At 40.0% G+C, this 24,272-nt stretch overlaps 1 protein-coding gene across 11 annotated transcripts in view; it reads left to right on the plus strand.

Moving 5' to 3' along the window:
• Positions 1 to 222: 222 nt before the first annotated feature.
• EXOC6 (exocyst complex component 6) overlaps positions 223 to 24,272 on the plus strand; it is a 112,553-nt gene continuing 88,503 nt past the window's right edge. For 6 of the 11 annotated variants that reach the window (XR_013543954.1, XM_020782903.3, XM_072995328.2 and 3 more), the window contains exon 1: positions 3,651 to 3,794. Coding sequence is in view for 9 of the 11 variants with exons in the window: in XM_020782903.3 (XP_020638562.3) it covers positions 3,712 to 3,794 (83 nt within the window). In the remaining 2 variants the exon portion in view is untranslated. Of the gene's footprint in view, positions 325 to 3,650; positions 3,795 to 22,379; positions 22,679 to 24,272 lie in introns of those variants that run through there. The other 5 variants (XM_072995327.2, XM_078391322.1, XM_072995331.2 and 2 more) reach the window with 3 other exon arrangements.

Below are 24,272 nucleotides of genomic sequence, written 5' to 3' on the forward strand. Positions count from 1 at the left end.
TCCGGGGTCATAAGCAAAAGGTTACCAGAACAGACAGGAAAATAACAGCTGTTGCATACTTGTGGACACAAAGTCTTCAGGAGCGTCAAAGTCAGACCAGGGTCTTCTCACTGCTAATTTAGCCTGTGAGAGAATGTTTCATTGAAATAATAATTAAAGAAGAAGTTTTCCCTTAGCAGCTAAAGCAGCTTAATTTTTGACCATGGACAAAAATTCCAGTTCAAACACAGTAGGATTTTGTGTGGAAGAAAACAAAGATAACATATATGAAACTGTCCTTGGTGAGATTAAGTATCTGGAGCTACCACTAGGAATCACTTTAGGGTAAGTATCTTTTTGGCAAAGAATGCATTTTATTCTGTTCTCTTAGATTCGTTTTTGTTGTAAAGATACAGAGCTCTTATGTTGTTCCTTCTGATTCCAGGAGAAGTACACTTTTTGTGTAAGAAGTCTGTAGATTAACATTCTGCAGCTGAAAGCATTACTACAGTACTTGATTTCAATTTGAGGTGTTCCAAGCCAAGTATTTAGATTGAGGATGTGAAGAAGCTGTTCTTAAAAATACTGATCCAATCCCTTTAAAAGAAAAAAAAATCTGGCAGATTTACCTGTTCAAAGACCAACTTTATGTGGATCAAAGAGTTTGCTGATAGAAGAACTGCTGGTTTATGTGAATGTCAGCCCCTTATATTTTGTTAACTTTTGTTATGCCTCAGAAACAAGTAGTAGGGGATCTTTGCCCCTCCCCCCATTTTTGAAAGGCAAGTGACACTGCATTATAATTCCAGGCACAGTTTTTAATTAATATACACCTGTCTACTTCTAGATAAAGGCTGCATGATAAAGTATAGAGATGTCTGATATTTGTAATTTAAAAAACCCCATTATCCTATGTTAAAACACAGCAATTGGCAAACAGAAAGAAAGAAACACATCTTCATGGTCATATTATATATTAGATCACAAGACATTTCCAGCTTTATTTTTGGTTATGTGACACAATAGTTTAAAATAGCATGACACTACAGTGAGTGTCAATTTACAAAGCTCATCATACTAAAGAAACTAAACATGGTTTTTGTAGGTTTTTCGGGCTATCTGGCCGTGTTCCTGAGGTTTTTCTTCCTAATGTTTCACCAGCCTCTGTGGCCAGCATCTTCAGAACTCTGTCTATGCTCTGGTGCAGTTTGTGGAATACATGAGTATTTATAACTGTGGGACCAGCTTTTTGTTCTTTTCAGGAGATTGGGTGATTATGGTTATCAGCGTGTTTTTTGTTGTGGATGTATTGTTGTGATAAGGGGGAGAGATGATCTGTCAATGTGATTGATGGGTGTCATTAGCTGGTCTTTTCTGTGCAGTGATCACTGGTCCATGTGGCTGGGTAGAGTCTGTTGACTTTTTGCAGGCTGTGTCTTTCAGTGCTGGGAGCCAGGCTTTGTTGAGTTTTAGACTTTCCACAAACTGCACGAGAGCACAGACAGAGTTCTGAATCCTGTCCTCTGAAGATGCTGCACACAGAGACTGGTGAAACGTTAGGAACAAAAACCTCAAGAACACAGCCAGACAACCTGAAAAAGCTACAACAACTATCGGATCCTGGCCATGAAAGCCTTCGAAAATACATGAAACTAAGCACCTTTGTATTCACATCACAGTTTAAATGCATCTAATTTTTCTTGTGACATATGCATACCATCCTGTAATGTAAATAAGGTGTCTACATGCACCTTTTCATTTCTGATTAAGAGTAAAACTGTTGTAATGTTAGTACAGGCTTCATCCATACTTGTGGTTTCTTTTCTGCAAAGCTGGGACATTTTCAGCATTGCTGGTCTAGCCAATTTATCTGCTTCCTCCCATCCCCCTTTGTTGATTTAGATGGAGAGTGAAGCAGAACTACTAATTAGGGCAGGATGGGCCAGAAAGGCCTAAATTCTTGAATTACAGTTCACACATAAATGATAAATCATATATAAACTACCTTGTTTCCCTGAAAATAAGACAGGGTCTTATATTAATTTTTGCTCCAAAAACGCATTACGGCTTATTTTCAGGGAATGTTTTATTTTATAGTCATGTCATCTTCTTCTGGCTGCTGCACAATGGTGGAGGGCAGGGTTTCACTTAACTGGGGCTTATTTTTGGGGTAGGGCTTATATTACGAGCATCCTGAAAAATCATCCTGAAAAATCATTTCAGGGAAACAGGGTAACAAATAACATGTTATGTGAATGTTATTTCCTAATAACAATAATAATCCATCTAGCCAGGGGGTTGAACTTGATGGCCTTATAAGCCTCTTCCAGTTTCATGATTCTATAAGCCAGTTCTGACACTGTGACCCTTTGGATGGTTTCCTAGATGTTAATTATTCAGAAGTGGTTTGCCATTCCCTTCTTCTGGGAAAAGTCTGGGATAATGTAAATTGCCCAAGACTATAAAAGCTGGCTCTTCTCCCAGGAGGCAAAGTGGGAAATCAAACTCCCAACCCCTGGCCTCACAGCCAGGGGTTCCAATTCACAGATAAAGAAGTTTCATCCACACTCATGGTGGATGTATCAGTACCATGAAGAATCCTCAAGCTTTGCAGAGGTGGAAAACTGCTGTGGGAAGAAAGGCCAGCGGAATACCCAAAATACTTTAGTGAGGACTGAGCATGCTCTTTGGATATGAATTGCAGACTATCAGGTTAGGGGAGAGGGACAAATGAAATCTAATAATTTGAGAAAGCATGTGGCAGATGGTTGGCTAGAAGGCTGAAAAGGGAAAGCTCTCTTGTTTCAGGTCTCACTTCTCCTGTACAATCCCCTGCCCCCCCCCCAAGAGAATGTTAACAACTTCTGAATATTCTCTACCTAGAAAACCCTGGAAAGGGTCTCCAAAAATCGGAATTGACTTGACAGCATACAATGATCCATGATTATCAGCAGTGAGCTGCAAAGTATTTACATCCCCTGCCACACATTCTAAACATTTGAATGCCTGTTATTGCAGACACATGTAGATCTATCCTGTGCAAAGTTAAGTGCATTGCTCTCCACCCATTGTCTTAAATGGGCCGAACTCTACACAGGACTGGGATTGTAAGGCTGAAGCAACCTAGACAACCTTGAGTAGGTGGCAGAAGTTAAGTCCCAGTGAACTTACTAAGGCTTTCCAAAGTAAGCATACCTAGGATCGGGGTGCAAGGACAGAATGGGGTGTCAGTGCTGGCGACCACTGAGGTGCACGAAGCCTAATCTGATTCCGAGCTAGCACCCCTAACTCCATCGGGGTAGGAACAACATTGGCCCGAAGCACACTTTGCTTGCAAGCTTATTAAACAGGAAGTCCTCCTGAAGTTAATGGGAGATGGTCCAAAACACCCCCAGGATTCGACAATACGTTCCGATAATTCCACATCCTTTCCTGCCCCACCCCAAGAAGGGATGCCGAAAACCGCGCTGATGCTGCTGACACCCGCTGGATCTCCACCACTCAAAATCACACACACACACCCCCACTGCACGAGAACGCCTCAGGGGGGTAGGCACTTCTGAAGGTCGCCGGTGCCGGCTCTGCTCGCTCATTGGCTCGCCTCCGCTCTGCGGCGCTAGGATTGGCTTCGCTCCTCCCCCCTGGGCCCGCCCCGCTCTCCTCCTCCTCCCCGCCTTTGCTGGTTTTCTCTCCCCCCCCTCCGCCCTGGCCGCTCGCTTCCTCCCTGGCAAGATGGCGGAAAGCCTGCCAGAGCATGAGCGGATCCTGCAGGAGATTGAGAGCACGGAGACGGCCTGTGTGGGACCCACCTTGAGGTAACGAGGGGGCTCTTCCTGAGAAGGAGCCGACGTATACGTGGGGTGAAGGCCCCCCCCCCGGCTGTGTTTTTCTCCCTTTGCTCTTCGCAGTGGTAGGAGTGAGAGCAATGACAGCTCTTCCCGAGGCGCGCCCGGACATTTGCTGCAGGGAGCAACCTCTGAGGAGAAGCGCCTCTTCCCGGCTTAAACCAGGGGAGTGGGATTGTTCCCCTAAGCCCCTTGGGAAGGTCCCTGCCCTTCCTGTTTTGAGTTTTTTTTTTTTGAATGGGGGGGTCTCTCCTTTTCATCTCTCGCTCCCTTTAGTTACTCTGTGGTCCTCCTCTCTCTGCTGAGGCTAACCCCCTATATCGGTCCCTTTCTCCTGACACTTCACCTGTGCCCTTCGCAGGTACTTTTCAAGAGAAAGGCTGTCGTCCTCTCTCATGTGACAGCTCACCTGGACTCAGAAATGAGGCAGGTCAGGTAGTCTGAGAACCCGGTTTCCGCCTTCCTTATAATTGGGGAGAAACGAGACTTCTAGAGAGAGCATGAAATTGGGGCTTTCATCCTCTTTATTTATACAAATGGCTTCTGAGTCTAGGCAGCCCTGAAATGGAAAGCTGGACACCTTATTTGTTAATATAACCTATAAATCCCACTGCAGACAGGCAAGGTGTGGCAATGAAATATGTATTTATCTCCACAAGCACTAAAGTTCTTCAGTAAATATTGGCCAGACCTTTCTTGTGGTACATATGTTTTCAGGACAAAACTTAAAAGGAGGTTAAAGTTCCCTTCTTCTATTTCAGTTTTCCCTGACACATATAAGGTTTAATAGGCTCTAGGGACTATTTCCCTTGGAGTAAAATAATTGTACAATATAATGTGAAGGAGTGTGGTGCAAGAGTTGTTTTTATATAACATGCAAGATGTGGAGATTTGTATTTGAAGATCTGTTGTATCTGGTAGGTGTGTCTGACTAGTTACCCAGTCACTGGGCTTGTAAATCAGCTTCTTCTGAAAGTGGGTGTTCTTAGGAAAAACAGGTAGCTCTTTTTTTCTTTGCAGTTTTATTCTGATCATAAAGTCAAGCTTTATCGTGGTATCCTATGCAAAGCAAGTAGAACAAGTCTTTCATTCTCATGATGGTTGAATTATTGTGACACTGCCAGCTACACATGTCTCTGCACAAACAAAGGTTGCTGTTGGTGGCTGTAAAGATTTTCAGATAGTCATCCTTCCCATGGCACACCTTATCCCTTGAATTCCTTGTGTGCTGATATAATGACCTCTTTTGTGGATGTTCTCTAGTGATTTTGATTTGATTTATGTCACCTGTCTAGAAAATACATTGATTCTAATATGCATATGATTATGCGCCACCATTAGTGCTTGCATATTGACAGAGTTATTGCTATCACTACACAAAGTGGAACAGCCTCCTTGTGAGGTGTACAAACTATTAGGTATATTACCTAATATCCAATAATATAGCAAACACAACTGTGTTTGCTATATTTTTGGATTTGTATTTCATTCTTTTTCTATCAGAAAGGAGGATTGGTGTTTGTGAGATTTTCTCCTTCATGGGTAAAAATAACTCCCTGCGTGGGTTTAGGGTGATATGCATACAGTATTGCTGTGTGGGACATGGCATTTGCTTTATGCAGCAAGCACATGCATGCCAATAAACAATTACAGATAACTGTCCATAACTTGATGGACATCAGATACATCTTAGAAGACTCATACCCCCCCTCCATATGTATTTTTCTTGGTAGGTGTCACGAAGGAATGTGACAGAAGAACAGCAACACAACTTTCCTGTAATATTTTTAAAGGCACAAATTCAATACTAGTACCAGCTGATATTCTTCAGTTCTAGGCAGAATAAACACAGATGAGTTAGATTTGGAAAATTGATACTGTGAAATTAATGATTTCATTTAAGTTTTGTTTGAGCAAAGTTTTTGTTGGATTAGGATGTGATGCCCATATGTGTTGAGTGTATTGCTACATATACATATGGGTTTATATTGTATTCCACAAGAAGGAAATATTCTGCATGTCCACTTTGTTTCATGTTGTGCACACAGTTTATTCTTATACAAGGCTATGCGAAAAACTCAGTAGGTAGTTGAAATATCAGTATGAGCCATACCACAGCCTTTGTGTTGACCTCTGTGTAAGAGGTCCTTACTTATGGCTGGTGAGAAATCCACCTTTGTCATATCTGTCCCATATAGATTTGTGTTGCCAGTATTAGATATAATAATATATTACTCACAAATATTTCAACAGTCGTTTGCCATTGTAATATGGGATTTTGAAGCAGTAATGATTGAGTGCATGCTAAAATCTAGTAGGATAATAGTGTTGAATGGCTGACATACTTAAAGCACATACTTAATATCAATATGCTACTGCATTGCTTTTGACACATACAAAATAGAACAAAACTAGATTATAAAATAATCTATGTGTAAACATATGTAATGTGTGTAAACATATAGTACTCTATGCATCTATTGTTTCCCAGCAATATTTTAAAAAGTTGTAAATTTACTTCTTCAGTTTTAATAAAAAGTATTTAAGGCACTATGCAATATTTTCTGTATTGGGTAAATAGTATATTTCAAAGCAAGCTAAGTAGATATTTTTTCTTTAAATAGTGCTTAGTAGATCAAACAATATCACTTATTCACAACACCCAGTTTCCTAATATAGTAAGTATACATTACAGTGCCCACTTATCTAGACATACGTCCAACTGAACACAGTGGGACTTAACTAATGAAAAGGCATATATAGGATTATACTGGAAATATGTAGTTGATTTCAAAACCAGAAATACAGATAAGAACCTAACTGGTGTTCATGCATGGTTTGTATAACTTGCCAGTTAATTACAGCTAATCCACAAGATTCCAGGATGCATTTGTACGGTCAGGCATGTGCCCAGGCCTGCAGCTGAGATGTGGTGTAACACGTTGTCAATTAGCTACAGATTTATTTATTTATATACCCCAATTAGAACTATACAATAATAAACATTTTAAAAATAATAAACACAATTAAAAGCAATAAAACATTTATCAGTGTTAAAAACAATGATTAAAAACTTTTTGAAAACATTAAAAAGTCTCTAAATCTAATAAATAAAGCATTCCTGAGGGAACCATTTCCCCCATTCCTTATTGCTTAAAAGCCTGTCTGGAAAGGAAGGTCTTTTCTTGATGACAGAATGCCAAGAGGGAGGGGACCAACCTGGCTTCTTGTGGCCTGAAAACAGCAGCTGAGAAAGCCCTCTCTTATATCTTCACCAAACAAGCTTCAGAATGGCAGAATGTGATGGAACCAAGGAAAGGGCTTCGTAAGAAGATCTTAAAAACTGAACAGGTTCATATGGGATGATGCAGTTCTTCAAATAGTCTGAGCTAGAACTCTATAGGACTTCATAGGGAATAACAAGCACTTTGAATTGGGCCCTGAAACAGACTGGCCACCAGTGAAGCTGTTGTAATAAAGGAATTATATGCTCCCTGTAACCAGTGCCAGTCAACAGTCTGGCTGCAGCATTTTGAACCAGCTGAGGTTTCCAAACACTCTTCAAAGACAGCCCCACGTAGAGTATGTTTCAGTAATCCAAAGGGGATGCAACTAAGGCATGTGTCACCATGAGCACATCGAACATTTCAAGGAATGGGTGGAATTGGCATGCCAGCTTTAACTATGCAGTTGCACTCCTGGCCAAGTCTGAAACCTGTGCATCGAAGTTCAGGGTTGAATTCAGGAGCACATCCAAGGTGTGAACCTGACTTTTCAGGGGTAGTGTAACCCTATTTAGGCTGAATCTCTATCCCCTGATTTGCCTTTTGACTGACCAAGATCACCTTTGTCTTGTCTTGATTAAGTTCCAATTTGTTAGCCCTTGTCTAGTCCATTACTGAGAGCAAACATTGGTCTAAGCACAGAACAGCTTCCTTGAAATTAGATGGGATGGAGAGGTAGAGTTGGGTGTCATTAGCATATTGATGGCACTGACACCCCCCCAAACTCCAGAAACCTCTCCCAGTGGTTTCATGTAAATGTTGAATCACATGGAGAACAGGACTGAACTCTGGGGGACCCACAGTTCAATGGCCAGAGTGTCAAAACAGATCCCCCCAACACCACTTTCTGAGTTTGGCCATCCAGAAAGGACTAGAGCCACTGTAGAACGATACCTCCAAGAGCCATTCCAGAAATGTGCCCAAGAAGGATACCATGGTCAATTATATCAAAAGCTGCTGAAAGGTCCAGTAGAACCAACAGGGACAGATTTCTCTTGTTTAGTTCCATCCACCAAAGCAACCAAAGCCATCTCTATTCTGTAGCCTGAAGCCAGAGTAAAATGGATTTAAATAATCTGGTTCATTCAGAGCTGAGATGCCACCACACATTCTAAATGGAGTAGTGGAGACTGGCCAATAATTATCCAATACAGTGAGATTCAAAGAAGGCTTTTTAAGAAGGATCTTACTACTGTCTGTGGCAGGCATTCTAGTACATTGCCATATTGTTAGTAGGCATTCACCAGTCTCATTATCTACTCAGCCAGTCACCCTCTGTCTGCTTTATAAGCCAGGAAGGGCAAGGGCCCAGCACACATGTGGTGGCTTTCACCTTTCCAAAGATTCTGTCCACATACTCAGGCAAAACAAGTTGAAATGTGTTCATTCTTGAAGAACAAGCTGAAGCCAAAGTTACAGTATGTTACATACAGTGGACCCTCGATTTACAGACGGCTCAATTTACAGACTTTTTCAGTTACAGACTTCTCTGGCTGCAAAATTTAGATTCGACTTGCAGCTAGAGAATTGACCTACAGACCAGAAAAAAACCAAAATGGAACAAAAATGGGACAAAAACGGCTGGTTATGGATTAATCTGTTTTCAATGCATTGTAGATCAATGGGGACTTGACCTACAGACTTTTCGACCTGCAGCCACCATTCCAATACGGATTAATTCCGTAAGTAGAGGGTCCACTGTAAATCTTATCAAATCCCAGTAGGATTCTGGCTGCTGTCTTCATTAAAATGCATTGAAATTATATTAGTAATGGCATGCGTAATGTGTAGTGACTTTCAAAAATAGCTGATTCATTTTTAATTGTAGAGATAGAAGGTGTTGAACAAGAAATGATTGCTTTCCACCCACACTTGGTCTTCCATTTTATGTTTATCATGCTTTAAAGCTCTCATGAATATAGTTTCTTAAACATACTACTTGCCAACTTTGTAAAAACCAAAAAGTCAGGCATTAAGTCAGGCATGAGAAGTATGGGGCTTGTGTTTACTTTCAGGAGTTAGTTTAATATTTGGTTGGGGGGCACTGAGAGTTAGTTTTGGTGATTTTTTTATCTCCCTTTCCTCCTTCAATGTATTCCTATTAAGTTGTGGTCTTTTGTAATTCTCAGCTAGAACAGTTAATGAAAATTACCTTTTCCCTTTATAATAAGCCCCCCTCATGTATGCTCTAATTTTCAGCCCTGCTGGGTGGGGCTCTGCCCCACTTTCTAGCAGCTCCGCCCCTGCTTGCGTGTGTGACTCTGTCCCCTTGCATGCTGAGTTCTGTCACAAGTGGAACCTAATGCAATCGTTTCGTGGAGGAAGAAGACAGCTGCGTGGAGCGAAGTGGAGTCATGCACACACATGCCCAACTTAGCACAAACCTTGCTCTCCCCCCAAAAATATTTTTCTGTTGGTAGTTGGCACATGAGGACTACAAATCTGTATTTCTGTGCTTTGTGGACTTCTCTGAACAGATTGTTGGGTTGTAAGTTTGGCACAGACCAGGGACTAAGAGTTCCATCTCTTGTCCTCAGCACACTTACCTACATGGATTCTTCTTATGCTACCAGTCTGATGAATAAATACAAGATTGCCCTTATACCACAACCTAAATCTTTCCGAATCCTGCACTCAACAATTGGAAAATTGTTTAAGATTGCCTGTTTGCTGTTGCCATATCAATTAAAACTTTTACTGTTCTTTAAAGCTCATTGCACAGTAAGAAATTGTCTTTGAAATTTGAATTAAATTGAATTTAGGCTGTTGGTGAAGGAGGAATAATCAAGATAATGCATTGTTAAAAATGTTTGCACAGGTATTGGTGTGGGTGAGTGTTGTTCCTTGTCACAGATATACATGCATTCTTCCAGTAGTCCCATCACTAATTATGTAGAGATGTCCCACTTAGTGTGCTGTAACATTCAGTTTTGCACTACAACTTTAAAAGGTCATCTCTGTATACACTGAGTGATTAATATGTACTTTGCTGCTAGTGACATTGGAGAGTGTGGTATACTGGCGTAGAATGGTGTAAAGGGGTACCTGGGGTGAAGTGATGGACTAGGACTCAAGAGACCGAGGTTTGAATTCCCTTTTGTCTGTGGAAACTCACTGGGAGATAGCAGAACTGGTAAAACCATTCCTTAAATATTTCATTTACTTTGAAAGTTCAGTAAGTGAGTCTCAGCTTCACAGTGCATAATGCACAGGGTGTACACCAGAAATGTACATACTGTATAAAGAAAAGTGATGCTAAGACTATCTGAAGAGTATCTGTATCAGGCTGATAAATATGAGATGTTGAGTGATTAGAACAAGTGTTGGGGATATTGCTACTACCGTGTTTCCCCCAAAATAAGACCTAACCTGAAAATAAGCCCTAATATGATTTTTCAGGATACAGTACTTGTACAGTAATGTAAACTCTACCCCCAAAGTAAGTCCCAGTTAAGTGAAACCCTACGCTCCACCATTGTGCAGCAACCAGAGAAGATGACATAACTGTACAGTGGTGCCTCGCTTAGCAATGTTAATCCGTGAAGCAAAAATCTCTGCTAAGTGATTTCATCGCTAAGCGATATTAAAAAGCCCATAGAAACGCATTAAAACCTGATTAATGTGTTCCTATGGGCTAAAAACTAACCTTAAAGCGAAGATCCTCCATAGGGGCGGCCATTTTCAGTGCCTCTAGGCAAAACAGTGGGTGGCCATTTTGTTTACCCAGTGGCCATTTTGAAACTGCCGATCAGCTGGCCGAAAATGGGGGCTTTGCGATGATCACTTACCTGTGATCATTGCAAAGTCGAATTTTCCCCATAGGGACCATCGCAAAGCGATCGCTCTTGCGATGGCAAAAAGTCCATTGCAAAGCGATTTCATCGCTATACGGAGCGATTGCTATGCGAGGCACCACTGTATTTGAATACATGTAGATTGTTGTACATGAAAAAAAAGACATCCCCTGAAAATTAGCCCTAATGCATTTTGGGGAGCAAAAATTAATATAAGACCTGTTTTATTTTCGTGGAAACACGGTATTCTTTTTACCCAGTATTTGATTGCTCATTCAACACATCAGTCATGACTATATTTAGTAGCACTTTGTTGCATGTGTCACTTGAGACTCAATCTACAAATGCAATAAATGTTGTAAGTTTTCTCTTCCTACTTCATTTCTGTATTGTTTAAAGAGAATAAACGGTGTGCTCATACTTTCCTTTGAAGCTTATTTTGATGGACTTAAAGCTGTGTTAAGCTCTGGGCTCTCCTCAGATCTCAGCAGTGTAGCATTTCTTTCTCAGTGAAACTCAGAACACTGTCAGAAATACTAATGGCTTCGGGGTATATGGATAGAAAAACATCTAACCAGAGCTATGAAGCAGGAAAGGGTATAATGTATATTCTTCTGCTTACTCTTGGAGACAGTGTGGATTTAGTTTAAATCAAATTGACCAGGATTTAAATTTTAAAAATGGGATTTTGATACTTTAAATAAAAAACAATAATTTGTTTTCATTTGAATCATGATTTTTAAACCAATTTGATAATTTAAAAAATCATTGATTTTTATCCACACTGGTTAGAGAGAAGATAAGGTGGTATAGTTATTCATGGAACTAGAAGAGAATCCTTGTACTTGGTAGTCAGTAATCAGAGAAGATTTTCTTGATTCTATTTTTAAGTTTGTTTAAAGAGGGGGCTACAGGCCTGTACATAATTATGCATAACTCAGCTGAGTGGGGCTAGTTTCAGATATGAGTGGGGCTAGTTTCAGATAAACATCTATAAGATCATGATGTCTGGGAGAGGTATAAAACTCAACAGAAATCACTTTCTATTTCTGTTCCTCAAGTCATTGGCAGAATGGAAACCTTGGCTAGCAATATATACTTTTAGACTACAAGTGGCCTAGTAATGGTAGAGTGTGTTGTGGTAGATAGAGTGGCAGACTAGGACTCAGGAGGCCTGGGTCTGAATCTGTGCTTAGCCATGGAAACTCACTGGGGGTGTGGAACTGGTAAAGCCACTCCTTAAATACTGTATTTCACTTACCTTGGAAGCCCTATTAGGGTCACTATAAGTCAGTTCAGACTTGAGGGCATGTAACAGCAACAGTAATGAAACACTTCTTCATTTGACCAGACTTCTGTAATGACCTAAGACGTTCAAATAGAAATCAACTAGTTCATAAGAAGGTCAAGTGTACAGTGTGGGTGATGGACTTGAAAAAGGATTAATTATGCTTTCTCTGTCAAAGGTGATTGGACGGGCCAATACTGTTACAGAGACTTCCAGTTTCTCCACCTCTGTCTTCAATGTCTTGTATCATAAAAGCTAAGACTGCTTTTCACTGCTTTAAAGTTCAAAAGCATGGCCTGTCTATATTTTTGAAGGCTCTAGCTTGAGGTGGAATGTAGCCTTCCTAACAAAAAAAGAAGAATACATTCTACCACAAACTAGAGGAAAACAAAAAGAAGGACCATGTGTTCTTAAAAAAGAGGTTTTAATGTCAGTTTCTGGGCTGAAAAGCAGAAGCTACACCCTGCCCTTGGCACTGAGATATTGTTGTGTGGTTATATGTAACAGAACCACAAATGTCCTTGCAAGCCTTTACCACAAATTCTTCCCTATGCGTGTTTAGTTTGCATTGGTCTTTGGTTGATGGTGCAGTACTTTTCCTACAGGTGTAAGATATGGCACTTTCATACTCTTATACTGTTATCCTTCTGTCTTGGGTGGGAGCTTTCATTATGTTTTAGAGATGGGGCAAACACTCATTGCTAGAGTAATGGAAAAGCTGACCTCCTGGGCTAATAGGAGCTCTTTGTCTCCTTTGTTGGGTAGCGTATTTGAGGACATCACACCCTTGTTAGGTGAGTGCCTAATTTCTGTGATTTTGGTAATTCCAGACTCTTAATTGCTTTAAAATACTGAATTCCATACCATATTATAGTAATCTATTTCAGAGGTTTTCTGAAGCTAGACTTGAGTAATGGTCTGCTCCTCTAGAATCCTCTTACTTTGATTATTAACATTAGTGTAAGCTTACAGAGGGCGCTTCCTAAAAATTTATTTTAACAACTTTTCTTTTTAAATTGCCGTTTGACATATGAAGTCCCTGGCAGGACTGAAGTTTTAGTAGGATGTGTGGCATTTTTAAAATTAGCGTGTGCTTTAGATTTGTTTTAATTTGTTTCAGTGTTTTAACATTGTTTAAGTTTCATTGTGTTTTAATATTCTTTATTGATTGTGATTTTAAACAGATGTATTTTTGGCTGTTCTATGCTCCCTTGAGTCCTACTACTGAGAGAAAGGCAGGGAATAAATACAGTGAGTAAACAAACAAGCAAAGAAACAAGAAATGGGCATAACTGTGCACAGAATTGCAGCCTGAAGTTTGACGATGAAATTCTGGAGGGTTGCAGTAGCCACAAGAGTAGAAAACATTTAATTGTCATCGTTAGATCAGTTTAATCTTTTTTTAAAAAAGTGCCTCTTTCAGTGATTTCCTGGAGAGTAGCTGGTAGTCTATTGAAGCATAACCTTCAGAGAGTTTTGTTGCAGTTTAAAATATCAAGTTTTATTTGACATGAGCTCTCATACATTTGATGAAAGGGACAGTAGTCATGAAAATGTATCCCAACAAAACTTGTTAGCCTACAATATTCTTTCTGTGTTTGTTCTGATTCAGAAAGTTATACTGTATGTCCCTACTTCTGCAATGTAACATTAGTATCACTTCATCACAAAAAAGTAACACATTACTTGTAACTCTTTACTTCCAATCTGTGATACTCAAACATTTTGTGGATTATATGCTTGATCTTCGGTATATTGATCTGATTAACCTACTATTATAACCTTAAAACTTAAAAGTTGCTTTATCAAGCCCAGGGGTTTCCAAACTTTTCACAGTGAGGGCACTCTGGATATTTCCAAAGTTTTTGAGGGGCAAAGGAACAGGGATGTGTGTGTGTGTGTGTGTGTGTGTGTGTGTGTGTGTGTGTGTGCGCGCGCGCGCACGTGCACATGCACATACCCGCCCGGACGCATGCTTACCCACACGCATGCACCCCCGCATGCCCCCCGCACAGATGCCCACGGATGCATCCTTGAAGGCAACATGGTCCATTATGACAGGGGCCTCCAAACGTTTCACAATGAGGGACACACTGGATATTTTCAAAGTTTTTGAGGGCCCACAGGCCATAGTTTGGAGACCCCTGATCTAGACTATAAATCTATTGATCTGTTTTAAAACCAGGCCTTATCATTTTGGAGATCAAGTGTAGCAATCTCAGATGAGCAGTTGATGAGCTCCACACAAACAGGTTAGGAATGTCTGCCTCAACATACAGCACATTTTCTTGTTCTGCTGTAGTTCCATCAGTTATGGCCAAAGAGATTCCCACAGTTAATAATGTTGACTTTAGAATTGTTGACAAAACAGAAGTCAGTATAATTACATTCTTCTTTGGCAGTGGAAATATAGTCCTATTCTTCCTGTTTAGTCATCTACTGTTTAATCAGTAAGTGATTACAGAGATGAACAATTTTGTTTTTTAGGTTTAACATCTAAAATGGTATAAATTAGGGGTGGGAAACAAATGGGCGTACATATAGTTTTTTTTTTAGTGCATTTCCTATAATAGATAGCCATTGACCATTTTGTCTGGAGCTGATGGTAATTGTAGTCAGTCAGTATGGAATTTGTGCTAAATGCTCCCCTGTACAGGTTTAAGTCAATGTTTAAAAATATATAGTTCATGTGGCAATCTATATTTGCAGATCTGGGCATTGTATATAGGTACATTAGCTGAGGAGTAAGCCAAATTTGGCTGTCCCTTTGTTATCAACTGTACACTTCAACTGAGTTTGGGTTACCACACGCTTATATCTGAAATTGTCTGTTACAGTATTTTGTGTGCATTCATAATATGTTTTGGAAAAACAAACTTTGCTGTAAACCCATTGTTCCCGGATGGTAACTCCCAGAAACCCAAGGCAGCACAGCTGGTGGTGAAGGCTTCTGCGAATTGCAGTTCAATAACACCTTGGTTACCAGAGTTTGGGAACCACTGTTCTAAAGCCTTCTGCTAGAGTGATGTTGAGCTAGCAAGTGAAAGAAATGTTTGCTATCTCAAATAGATCAAATGGACCAGATTCAGGCTTGATTGTCCTCATTTCATATTATGTCCACCCTTCCTCTGCCAGTCTTTGCTACTGAGTGATGTAACTTGGTAGAGGCTGTTCTGGCAAACTAACCATTTTCAGTATTTTTTTGTTTTTGCCCTTGCTTCCTGATTGGTACTGGTCATGCAGGAGAACAGCTTATCTCCTTATAAATGTGGAAAAAGCTTCCATCCCTGTGAACATCCTTATGTTTGCTCTTGCCAGGTGTTGCCCTGACATTTCACCTTTCATGATCTCCCTTCATCTAATACGTGCAGAAGGTTTGGTTCGGGGAAGGTAAGGTGTGTGTGTGGGGGGGGTCAGGCTCTTATATAGTGCTAAGTATGGACACAGTGAAAAGTAGTCAGAAATTCTCTTGCTGTTTCCATGTTGCCCCTACAGTACTGGTTCCCCAAACCCAGGTGTTCTGGGACTGCAATGTCTAGAAACCCCAGGCAGCACAGCTGGTGGTAAAGGCTTCTGGGAATTGCAGTCCAAGAATATCTGGGTTACCCAAGGTTGGGAATCACTGCCCTACAGCATAGCACTATTTTTGCTGGAACACATTGCACTCCAGCCATGGTGTGGTATAGGGAGTAGTAAGGTGTCCAACGTGCCTAGCAAGTTGCATTAAATTTTTGCTAGCTCACAGAGGATTTGATCATCATCAGTGGCTACCAGAGTGGTGCTAGCGATGACATGTTTGCTAGAGACAGCCAACGCAGAATTGGGGAGGGGGCTTTCCCTAACACTTTAATCATTCTATGTGTGGTGTGCAAAAAGGAACAAACCAGGCTAAAGGCTATGTCACCCAACCTGGTGCCACAGCTCAATATCAGAGGACCAGTGGCCAGAGGACTGGAAAAGATCAGTCTACATCCCAATCCCAAAGAAGGGCAGTGTCAAAGAATGCTCCAACTACTGAACAATTGCACTCATTTCACACGCTAGCAAGGTTATGCTCAAAATCCTACAAGTTGGGCTTCAGCAGTATGTGGACCGAGAACTCCAAGAAGTACAAGCTGAATTTTGAAGGGACAGAGGAACTAGAGACCAAATTACTAACATGCACTGGATTATGGAGAAAGCCAGAGAGTTCCATAAAAACATCTACTTCTGCTTCATTGACTATGCAAAAGCATGGCAGAAAGTGAGGAGGAATTAAAGAACCTCTTGGAAGGAAAGCAATGATAAACCCAGACAGCACCTTAAAAAGCCACCCTTCCCCCCGCCTTAATTCAAGGTTTCTCTTTTTCTTGCCTGTTCTTTTTCATAGTTTTGAGTCTCTCTCTCTCTCTCTCTCTCTCTCTCTCTCTCTCTCTCTCACACACACACACACACACACACACACACACACACACACACACACACACACATCCATCCGTCCATCCATCCACCCCCTCCCTCCATTTTCTCCCTCCATTTTCTACATACATTTAAATAAGCTTGATGAAGTCCTCGGTCTCTTGCACCTTTCTTCCCTCCGTCCCTTGTTTGCTCCATGATCCTTTCCCTCTTCCTGCTTCTTTGCAGTCATTTCCGGAGGAAGCAGTCATTCAGAAGCCCCTGATTGATTGATTGCCTGGGGCTAATCCACAGCTGTAACCAATCAAGCAGGCTTATCTCCGATCTCTGAAAAAACGGAGGATTTACAAGTGCCCTGCTGCAACCAAGGAAATAACTGGGAGAGGTGGCTTACAATTTGAGGTTTGGCTGCAGAGGGTGGGGGTGGGAGGGGGTAGCACTCTGCTCATTACCCCCAGGATTTTCACTTTTACCCCATTTGGGGTAATTTACCCCTGCTCCCTGACCTATGCCTTAAGCCTTCTATTAGCTCTGTAATGGAAAACCATCATCAGAAAGAGCTAAGAAAATATTGATTTTAGGTTCCTGCATCACATTTCCAGGACTCATGCCTTACCATATTCAGTTTTTAACAGATCAAATTCATTTTAGGAGACCATACTGACTGGTATTGTATTTTATCTGTGCAGTCAAAATGCATCTACTGTTAGGTAAAACCATTTTCATGATTACCTTAAAATGCAAAGAAGAGTTTGTTGATATTCAGAGAAGTCTGTCTATCCTAGGAGCAACTCACACTTCAGCCTTTGATTATGTATTGATTATAGCCAGGGTGGGAATTTCAAGTTGCTGATGGACTCTAATTTAGTCCCAGTTCACATGATTAATGGTCAGTGAGCAGCAGGCCAGAATTTCTGTATCTCTGGATTATAGGTGCCCAGCAACTTTAATCATAGTGCTGTTCAAAGTCTTTGGCAGCACTTTTGTTGCATGGGACAGAGCTAGGAATGGTTCTGCTATTCTGACATTATTTTCTTACCAAGGTCTCCAGTGCTTCAGCTGACAAAGGTTGCTTTCAGCTTGTTGGCAGTGTTGTCTGCTTCAAGGTGAGCAGTGTGGTCCCAAGAGACTTTGTTTCTTCAGATTCCTGAATGCTCGTTGCCACCGTTTAAATTTTGTTTATGTTTTTTTCACCCAAAAGTTAAATTTCTGCTACGGGACATTTCCAGAAAATGTGAGTTTGCAATGACACCCTCCCCCCCCGGTAAGCCCAGACCCCAAAACAAGAAGAACAAATCCAGAAGTGGATATCCATTCTGATCACAGGGTTGGTGTGACTTCAGTACACCTTGGCCGCTTGGAATGTGTCTACCCTGACTGACTTGTTGGGGCATCTTTTTATTTTTGTTACTGTATCCTTTGGTGTTGTGAATAGATGTTGAAGATAAGTTTTTAAAATGAAAAATATTCTTTGAAATGCATCTTATTAAACAATCTTAGAATTTCACTGCTGGAAGGGATTCTTTGGATCACTGAGTCTGTTGGACAGCATAATGTATATCTTGCTGTTACACAATAACTAAAAAGTATTGCTTTAAAAAGTGTATAAATTGGTAAGAAGCACAAAAGCTTAGCAGGAAGAGGCATCTCCTTGCTTAGCTTTATAAAAACAGGAAGGAGGAAGTGCCTTGCAAATCTGGGTTTGCTGATTATCAGTTGAGGTTTCACTACAAAGGATATCCATTAACAGCCATCAGTGTGATACATTGCTTAGCCAGACCAAACAATAATTACTCTAATGTCAGTACTACAAAATATTGACCCTGGTTATAGGAAGTAATGTTAACTAACAAACTGTACTCAGCCCTTTCCTGCTTGTAGAAACAGGATACTATTAGTGAGAACAATTCACAGAAACTGCACATACAGGAAGACATGACAGGTCAACTATAAAGACAGAACGAAGGGTAATATATCCTCTCCACCATTTGCAGAATTTAAGCAGATGTCATTCTTTTGGTGTGCTGTAATCTCCAAAATTGGACAGGGACGTATTTTTAAACAGGGATGGAACAGTTGCAATGACAGATAGTGTCTGTATGTAAAAAGTCTGTTTAGGGATTAAGAATGTGTCCTATAAATTCTGTACTGAATTACAGGAAACACCTGGCCATCATTTTGTAAAAGGTTTTCAAGGGAGTGCATTCGAAAACAACTGAGAATACAGGAAAAAATTGGCATTGAGGAGCAATGATTAGTGCTACTACCAATTATAGAGTAGTAGATAGAGAGGAAATTATGGCAAGTCTTCCTAGGAAATTTAATTTTCGTTACCCTCTTACTTTAGAGATATGTTAACTCTGGGCTGGATAACGTTCCATTTTCACATACCAGTTGCCATTCGAGATGCCGAAGTTCTATTTGAAATTTCAATAACTTTGCTCCTGAGGCCTGAAAATTCGCTTTTGCATGTGTAGTTCACAATCAGTGTCTAGTAGTAGTTGTATTGAGCTGGAGTAGCTGGTGTAGAATCACTTCTACACTTAGTTATGGTTTGCCTTTTGCGCTTGGAGAAGAAGCTGGTTGCATATATAATGAGGCTAATACTGTAATTTTGAAAACTCTTGTGATCTCTAGAAAGCTTTAATTCTGTAATAAAAGGATTTTGCCCCACCCCCGTGGAAAAAAGCTGTTTATATTCAGCCATAATCTTGTCATAGTAATGGGTAACATTAATAGATGAAACTGGAGATGAAACTTTCAGAATTTCTCATCAAATGCTAGACAATTTCTTCCCCTTCCAGGTTTTTCTCCTTAATATCTATTGTACATAAATCCTTTTCATGCAAAGGTAGACAGTGACATTGGTATTCAACAATAGTTCTTCTAAAGTGTTTGGATGGGAATTCCCCTATACGCTGATGGAGGCCCATAGGTAGAAGCATCTGGAGGGCTTCACTTGCCCACTCTTGGTCTATGATAACCGATTTGCTCTGATCCACTCTTTAAAATAAAAATGAAGGCTCTGTTTCTTTGAATTGTCTTCTCAAATGGCATAGTGTATGGTGGATCATGTGTAAGTGTATATTTTGTGATTGTTGTTGTTTGGTATCATCAGGCTGGTTCTGACTTACAGGGTTTTTGTGGTGTGTGAGAAGTTCAAGAAGTGGTTTACTGTTGCCACACAGCCCCCGTGAGCAAGGATTTAAATCTAGGTCTCTTGAGGTCTATGGATCATGATCATAATCACAACCATCATAATCCAGTGCTTAACTTGATTCCCAGGTCTGCTCAGGGTTCTTTAGGCTTTCTGGACATGTGTTATGATCCTTCTTCCTAGCTCTTCTCTGAAACTGAGCCTAGGGCCATCCCTTGAATGAGGCAACTGCTGGGTGGGCCAACAGTGGCAGTTCTGTTCCTATCGTGAATGTCGTGCTACTTCACAAGTCTTCTACTGTCAGGTATGACAGGACTATTGATGAAAGGTTCATCTGCCAGTCCACTAGGCTTCCATATATGAAATAGTAGGAGTTGTCTTCTTTTTGTTCTTTGTCTCAGACAGAAAATTGTCCTGAGCTGATTTTGTTGAATGTATCCTTCTGGGCTTGGATTTTATTTTCTAGCCTTGCTGATAAACAGAGCACCTTGTTGCCTTGAGAAAGGTCATACCGTGTACCCACCCATTCTAATGCTTTCTGCTTCTGAAGTATCTACTTGATTTAGACAGTATTTATTTCAGCAGGATCACCAGCCTTACTGGGAACTATGAGCTTTCCAGTTCTGAGAATGGAGAATTGTGTTCCTGCTTACAGTTTCTGTTCCGTCTTTGGCTCACTTTGACTTGTCAATTGTACAGCTGCACAGTTGGATTCTGTTTCTGGCCACTCTGGAAAAGGACATGTTGATTTCACTTTTTCTGCCCTGGGGCTGCAGTCTCAGAGGAAATAGGAAACAGGAATCCATGAGTTCTGTGTTGGTGCTTATTTTTTCTCTGCTTACAGTGCTTAATTTATGGAATGGAAAGCAAAACAGATGAGAATAGAAATCTGTGCAGCGAACGGAAACTCCCTCCCGTTTTTCAGACTACAGCTTCCATGGTACCTTGCTGTCGGCTGAGATGGGGCTTCTGCAGCTTGAGGTTCAATTGCTCTGGACCAAAGCTTCCTTGCCCTTGCCTACAACATTTGCTTCCAAAATTTGTACTGTATGTTAGAGTGAAATGTGTCAGAAGGAAGCATAAAGACTTGTATACCAGTCAGCTGCCAAACATGGGAATAATGAGGTGTATGAGAGAATGAAAAATGTTAAACTGAATACTAATCTCTTGTTTCATTCTAATAAGTGTTGTATAAGCTGATGCACAATAATTCCTTTTTATATATTATTTACCAATAAATTACATTCTTGCCAACCCTATCCAAAACAATATACAGAGTCAGTTAAAACATGCACACATTACAAACTATTGCCATCCCATCCTACTTGTGCAGCTTCTTTGGATTTCTGGAGTTAGCTCAGAACATCTTCCTGAAGATGAAGAATGTGATACGTAAAAGATATCAAAATCATCGTTGAAACTGCATTTCAACATACATATTCTTGGCTCTATTGTACAGCATGGAATACAGGCTACTATAAAAAAGGGCAAAGTAAATGGGAATTTCTTGGCTGAAAACCTTTAGATATTGTTTTGGATCAGTCAAACATGTTGGTGTATCACAGACACTTGTAAGGTCAGGATAGCTGTGAAGCTGTCCAGTCTTCAAGTGCCTAGTCAATAATTTCTTTTCTCTGATAGCAAAGAAAAACATTTCAAGTATCTCCAAGAATATCATCACTGAGAGAATGCAAAATTATTTCATAGCATGTACTGACCCATAAAGTTGACCTTAACAGAAACTTCTGGTACTGTTTCATAACTTGTACTGGGAAGAAATTTGCTGTAACTCCCACAAGGTGGTGCTATTTCCATATTTAGCAAGGAAAAATGTGCCATGGTAGTTACCTTGGTTTCATCTCAGTAGAATAGCAAACTGCCTGTGAAACTGCACATCATTTCCCATTGTACAATGTATACTGAGTTTTGCTTAGGTAATATTTAGGAAAGATGGCATGGTTTAAGACAAAAGATCCTGTCTGCAAATTATTGTAGGTGATGTATTCATGAAAAAGTCAGTTACTAAGTAAAAATGAAACCCAGGAGCCGAGGCAGAAGAATATGAATAGTTGATAGCAGAGTCTGAGTATCCTAATATGGAGAAAGCTGAAGAATGAATGTTTATTAATGCATTCTTGTAGGACTTGAGAACAATGCTTCTCATTTTCCTGAATGACATTATAAAGGTAGAGTAGATGGGGAACAGGACATTAATGTCCAGATAGGGTTGGAATAGGCTAAAATTAATTAAAAGTGGCTTAGAAGGCAGTTCTGAAGATGGTTGTAGCAGAATGAGGAGGCTAAGATTTTGGTGCTTTGAGTTAAATGTGTAAGGCTGCAATCATATACACACTTACTTGAGTTAAGGTGAGATGCACTAGTTAGAATGTTGGACTGGGATTTTGGAGATCTAGCTTCATGACCCCTCTAAGCCATGAAATGGTGACTTGAACCAGTTAGCTTTTCAGTCTAACCTACTGTGCAGGATTGTTGAGAGGATAAAATAAGGGGGAGGAGGATAAGAATATGAAAAGAGCCATGCTGTATCTTTTTATGTTCCTAAGCTTTTTAAAAGGCATGAATGCAACAGTAGATAAAAATATAATTAATACATAAATATAAAAGCCATACATAGGAATGAGTGTCATTGAACTTGATGGGTTCACTGTAAATTCCTTTAGTTTTTAAAATATTAATAGTCAAAGGGAATATTTATATTCTGAATATAAATATATTATATATTATAATATCATATATGCTGAATATCTATTATATATGCTGAATGACTAATAGGGAAGCATAATATAAAGAGAAGATGGAAACAGTATACTGACAAACTTCTTTCAAGAGGAATCCTGAGATGAAGAACCTGTAGTTCTAGAAAGTGAAATGAAAGCTGCTCTAAAAGCACTAGGAAGAATAAATCATCAGAGGTAAATATAATAGTGATAGAATGAGACTCTGTCAAGATCCTAACAAGAATATGTCAACAAATATGGAAAATAAAACAGTGGCCCACAGACTGGCAACATTCGATATATATTCTAGTCCCCAAGAAAGGAGATTTCAAAAAGTGCAATAACGATAGGACTATTGCTTTAATTTCCCATCCAAGCAAAGTGTTGCTCAAGGTAGTGCAACAAAGGTTTTTACCTTGTATGGAGTGAGAAATGCCTGATGTTCAATCTGGATTCTGAAAAGGAAGAGGCACTTGAGATCATATTGCAAATAATTGCTGTCTTTGGAGTTTATGAAAAAATTTCAGAAGATTAGTCTGTGCTTTATAGACTATAGCAAAGTATTTGACTGTGTGGATCATGAGGAGCTATGGGTTGTTCTGAAAGAAATCTGTGTTACTCAGCACGTGATTCTCCTGATAAATAACCTGTATTGTGGAGAAGAAGATAACGTTAGGATAGAATATAGAGAGACATAATGGTTTCTTGTAGACAAAGGTGTCAGACCAGGATGCATTTTATCCACTTATCTGTTCAACATATTATGCAGAAAGCCAGATTAGATTTAGATGAAGGAGGAGTGAAAAATGGTGGAAGAAACATTAATATTTTAAGATATGGAGAAGTCATCATCTTACTGGCAGAAATCAACAATGACTTGAAATGACTTTTAGTGAAAGAAGAAAGTGCCAAAGCAGGACTGCAGTTGAACATTAGGAAGATTAAAGTCTTGACTGCAAAAGAATTAAATTATTCTAATGTTGATAATGAAGAAATTGAAATAGGGAAAGATTTTGAATATCTTGGTTTGATCTTCAGTCCAAATAGAGACTACAGCAAGAAATCAGAAGACTGAGACATAGAAGCACAGTAATGAAATAACTAGAAAAGATCAAGTGCAAGGATGTGTCACTGGAGACCAACACCAAGATCATCCACACTCTTGAATTTCCAGTCATTGTGTACAGATGTGAAAGCTGGGCAGTAAAGAAAGGTGACAGGGGATAAAAATGATTCATTCAAAATGTGGTGCTGGAGGAGAGCTTTGCAGATATCCTGGACTGCCAGAAAGATGAACAAGTGGTTCCTAAAGCAAATCAAGCTTAAAGTATCTCTGAAGGAAAAAATAAAGAGAGAGAGAGAGAGAGAAGCAAACAAACAAACAAACAAACAAGCAGAGGCTGTCCTACTTTGGGCACATCATGAGAAGGCAAGATTTGCTGGAAAAGACAATAATTCTGGGGCAGGTAGAAAGCAACAGGAAAAGAGGAAGACCAAATATAAAATAGCTTAACTCCCTAAAAGAAGCCACAAGCTTGAGTTTGCAGGATGTTTTGGAAACCTCCAGTTCGTAGGGTTGCCTCCAGTTGGAAGTGACTTGAGGGCATTCATTTAAAGAATTGACAGTCATTCACCACTAGGGGGCAGTTTGTGCAATGCATTTTTTAGCCTTTTTTACTAGAGATATGCTAAATGCAATGTGGTAGCACTCTGGAAGAGTATACATCATTTGAAGAGATTCTTGTCCATTTTATAAATGATAGTTTAAGAAATATTCATACTAAGACAA

This window comes from Pogona vitticeps, chromosome 3 (assembly GCF_051106095.1).
Source record: "Pogona vitticeps strain Pit_001003342236 chromosome 3, PviZW2.1, whole genome shotgun sequence".
In the NCBI taxonomy this organism is placed as follows: domain Eukaryota; kingdom Metazoa; phylum Chordata; class Lepidosauria; order Squamata; family Agamidae; genus Pogona; species Pogona vitticeps.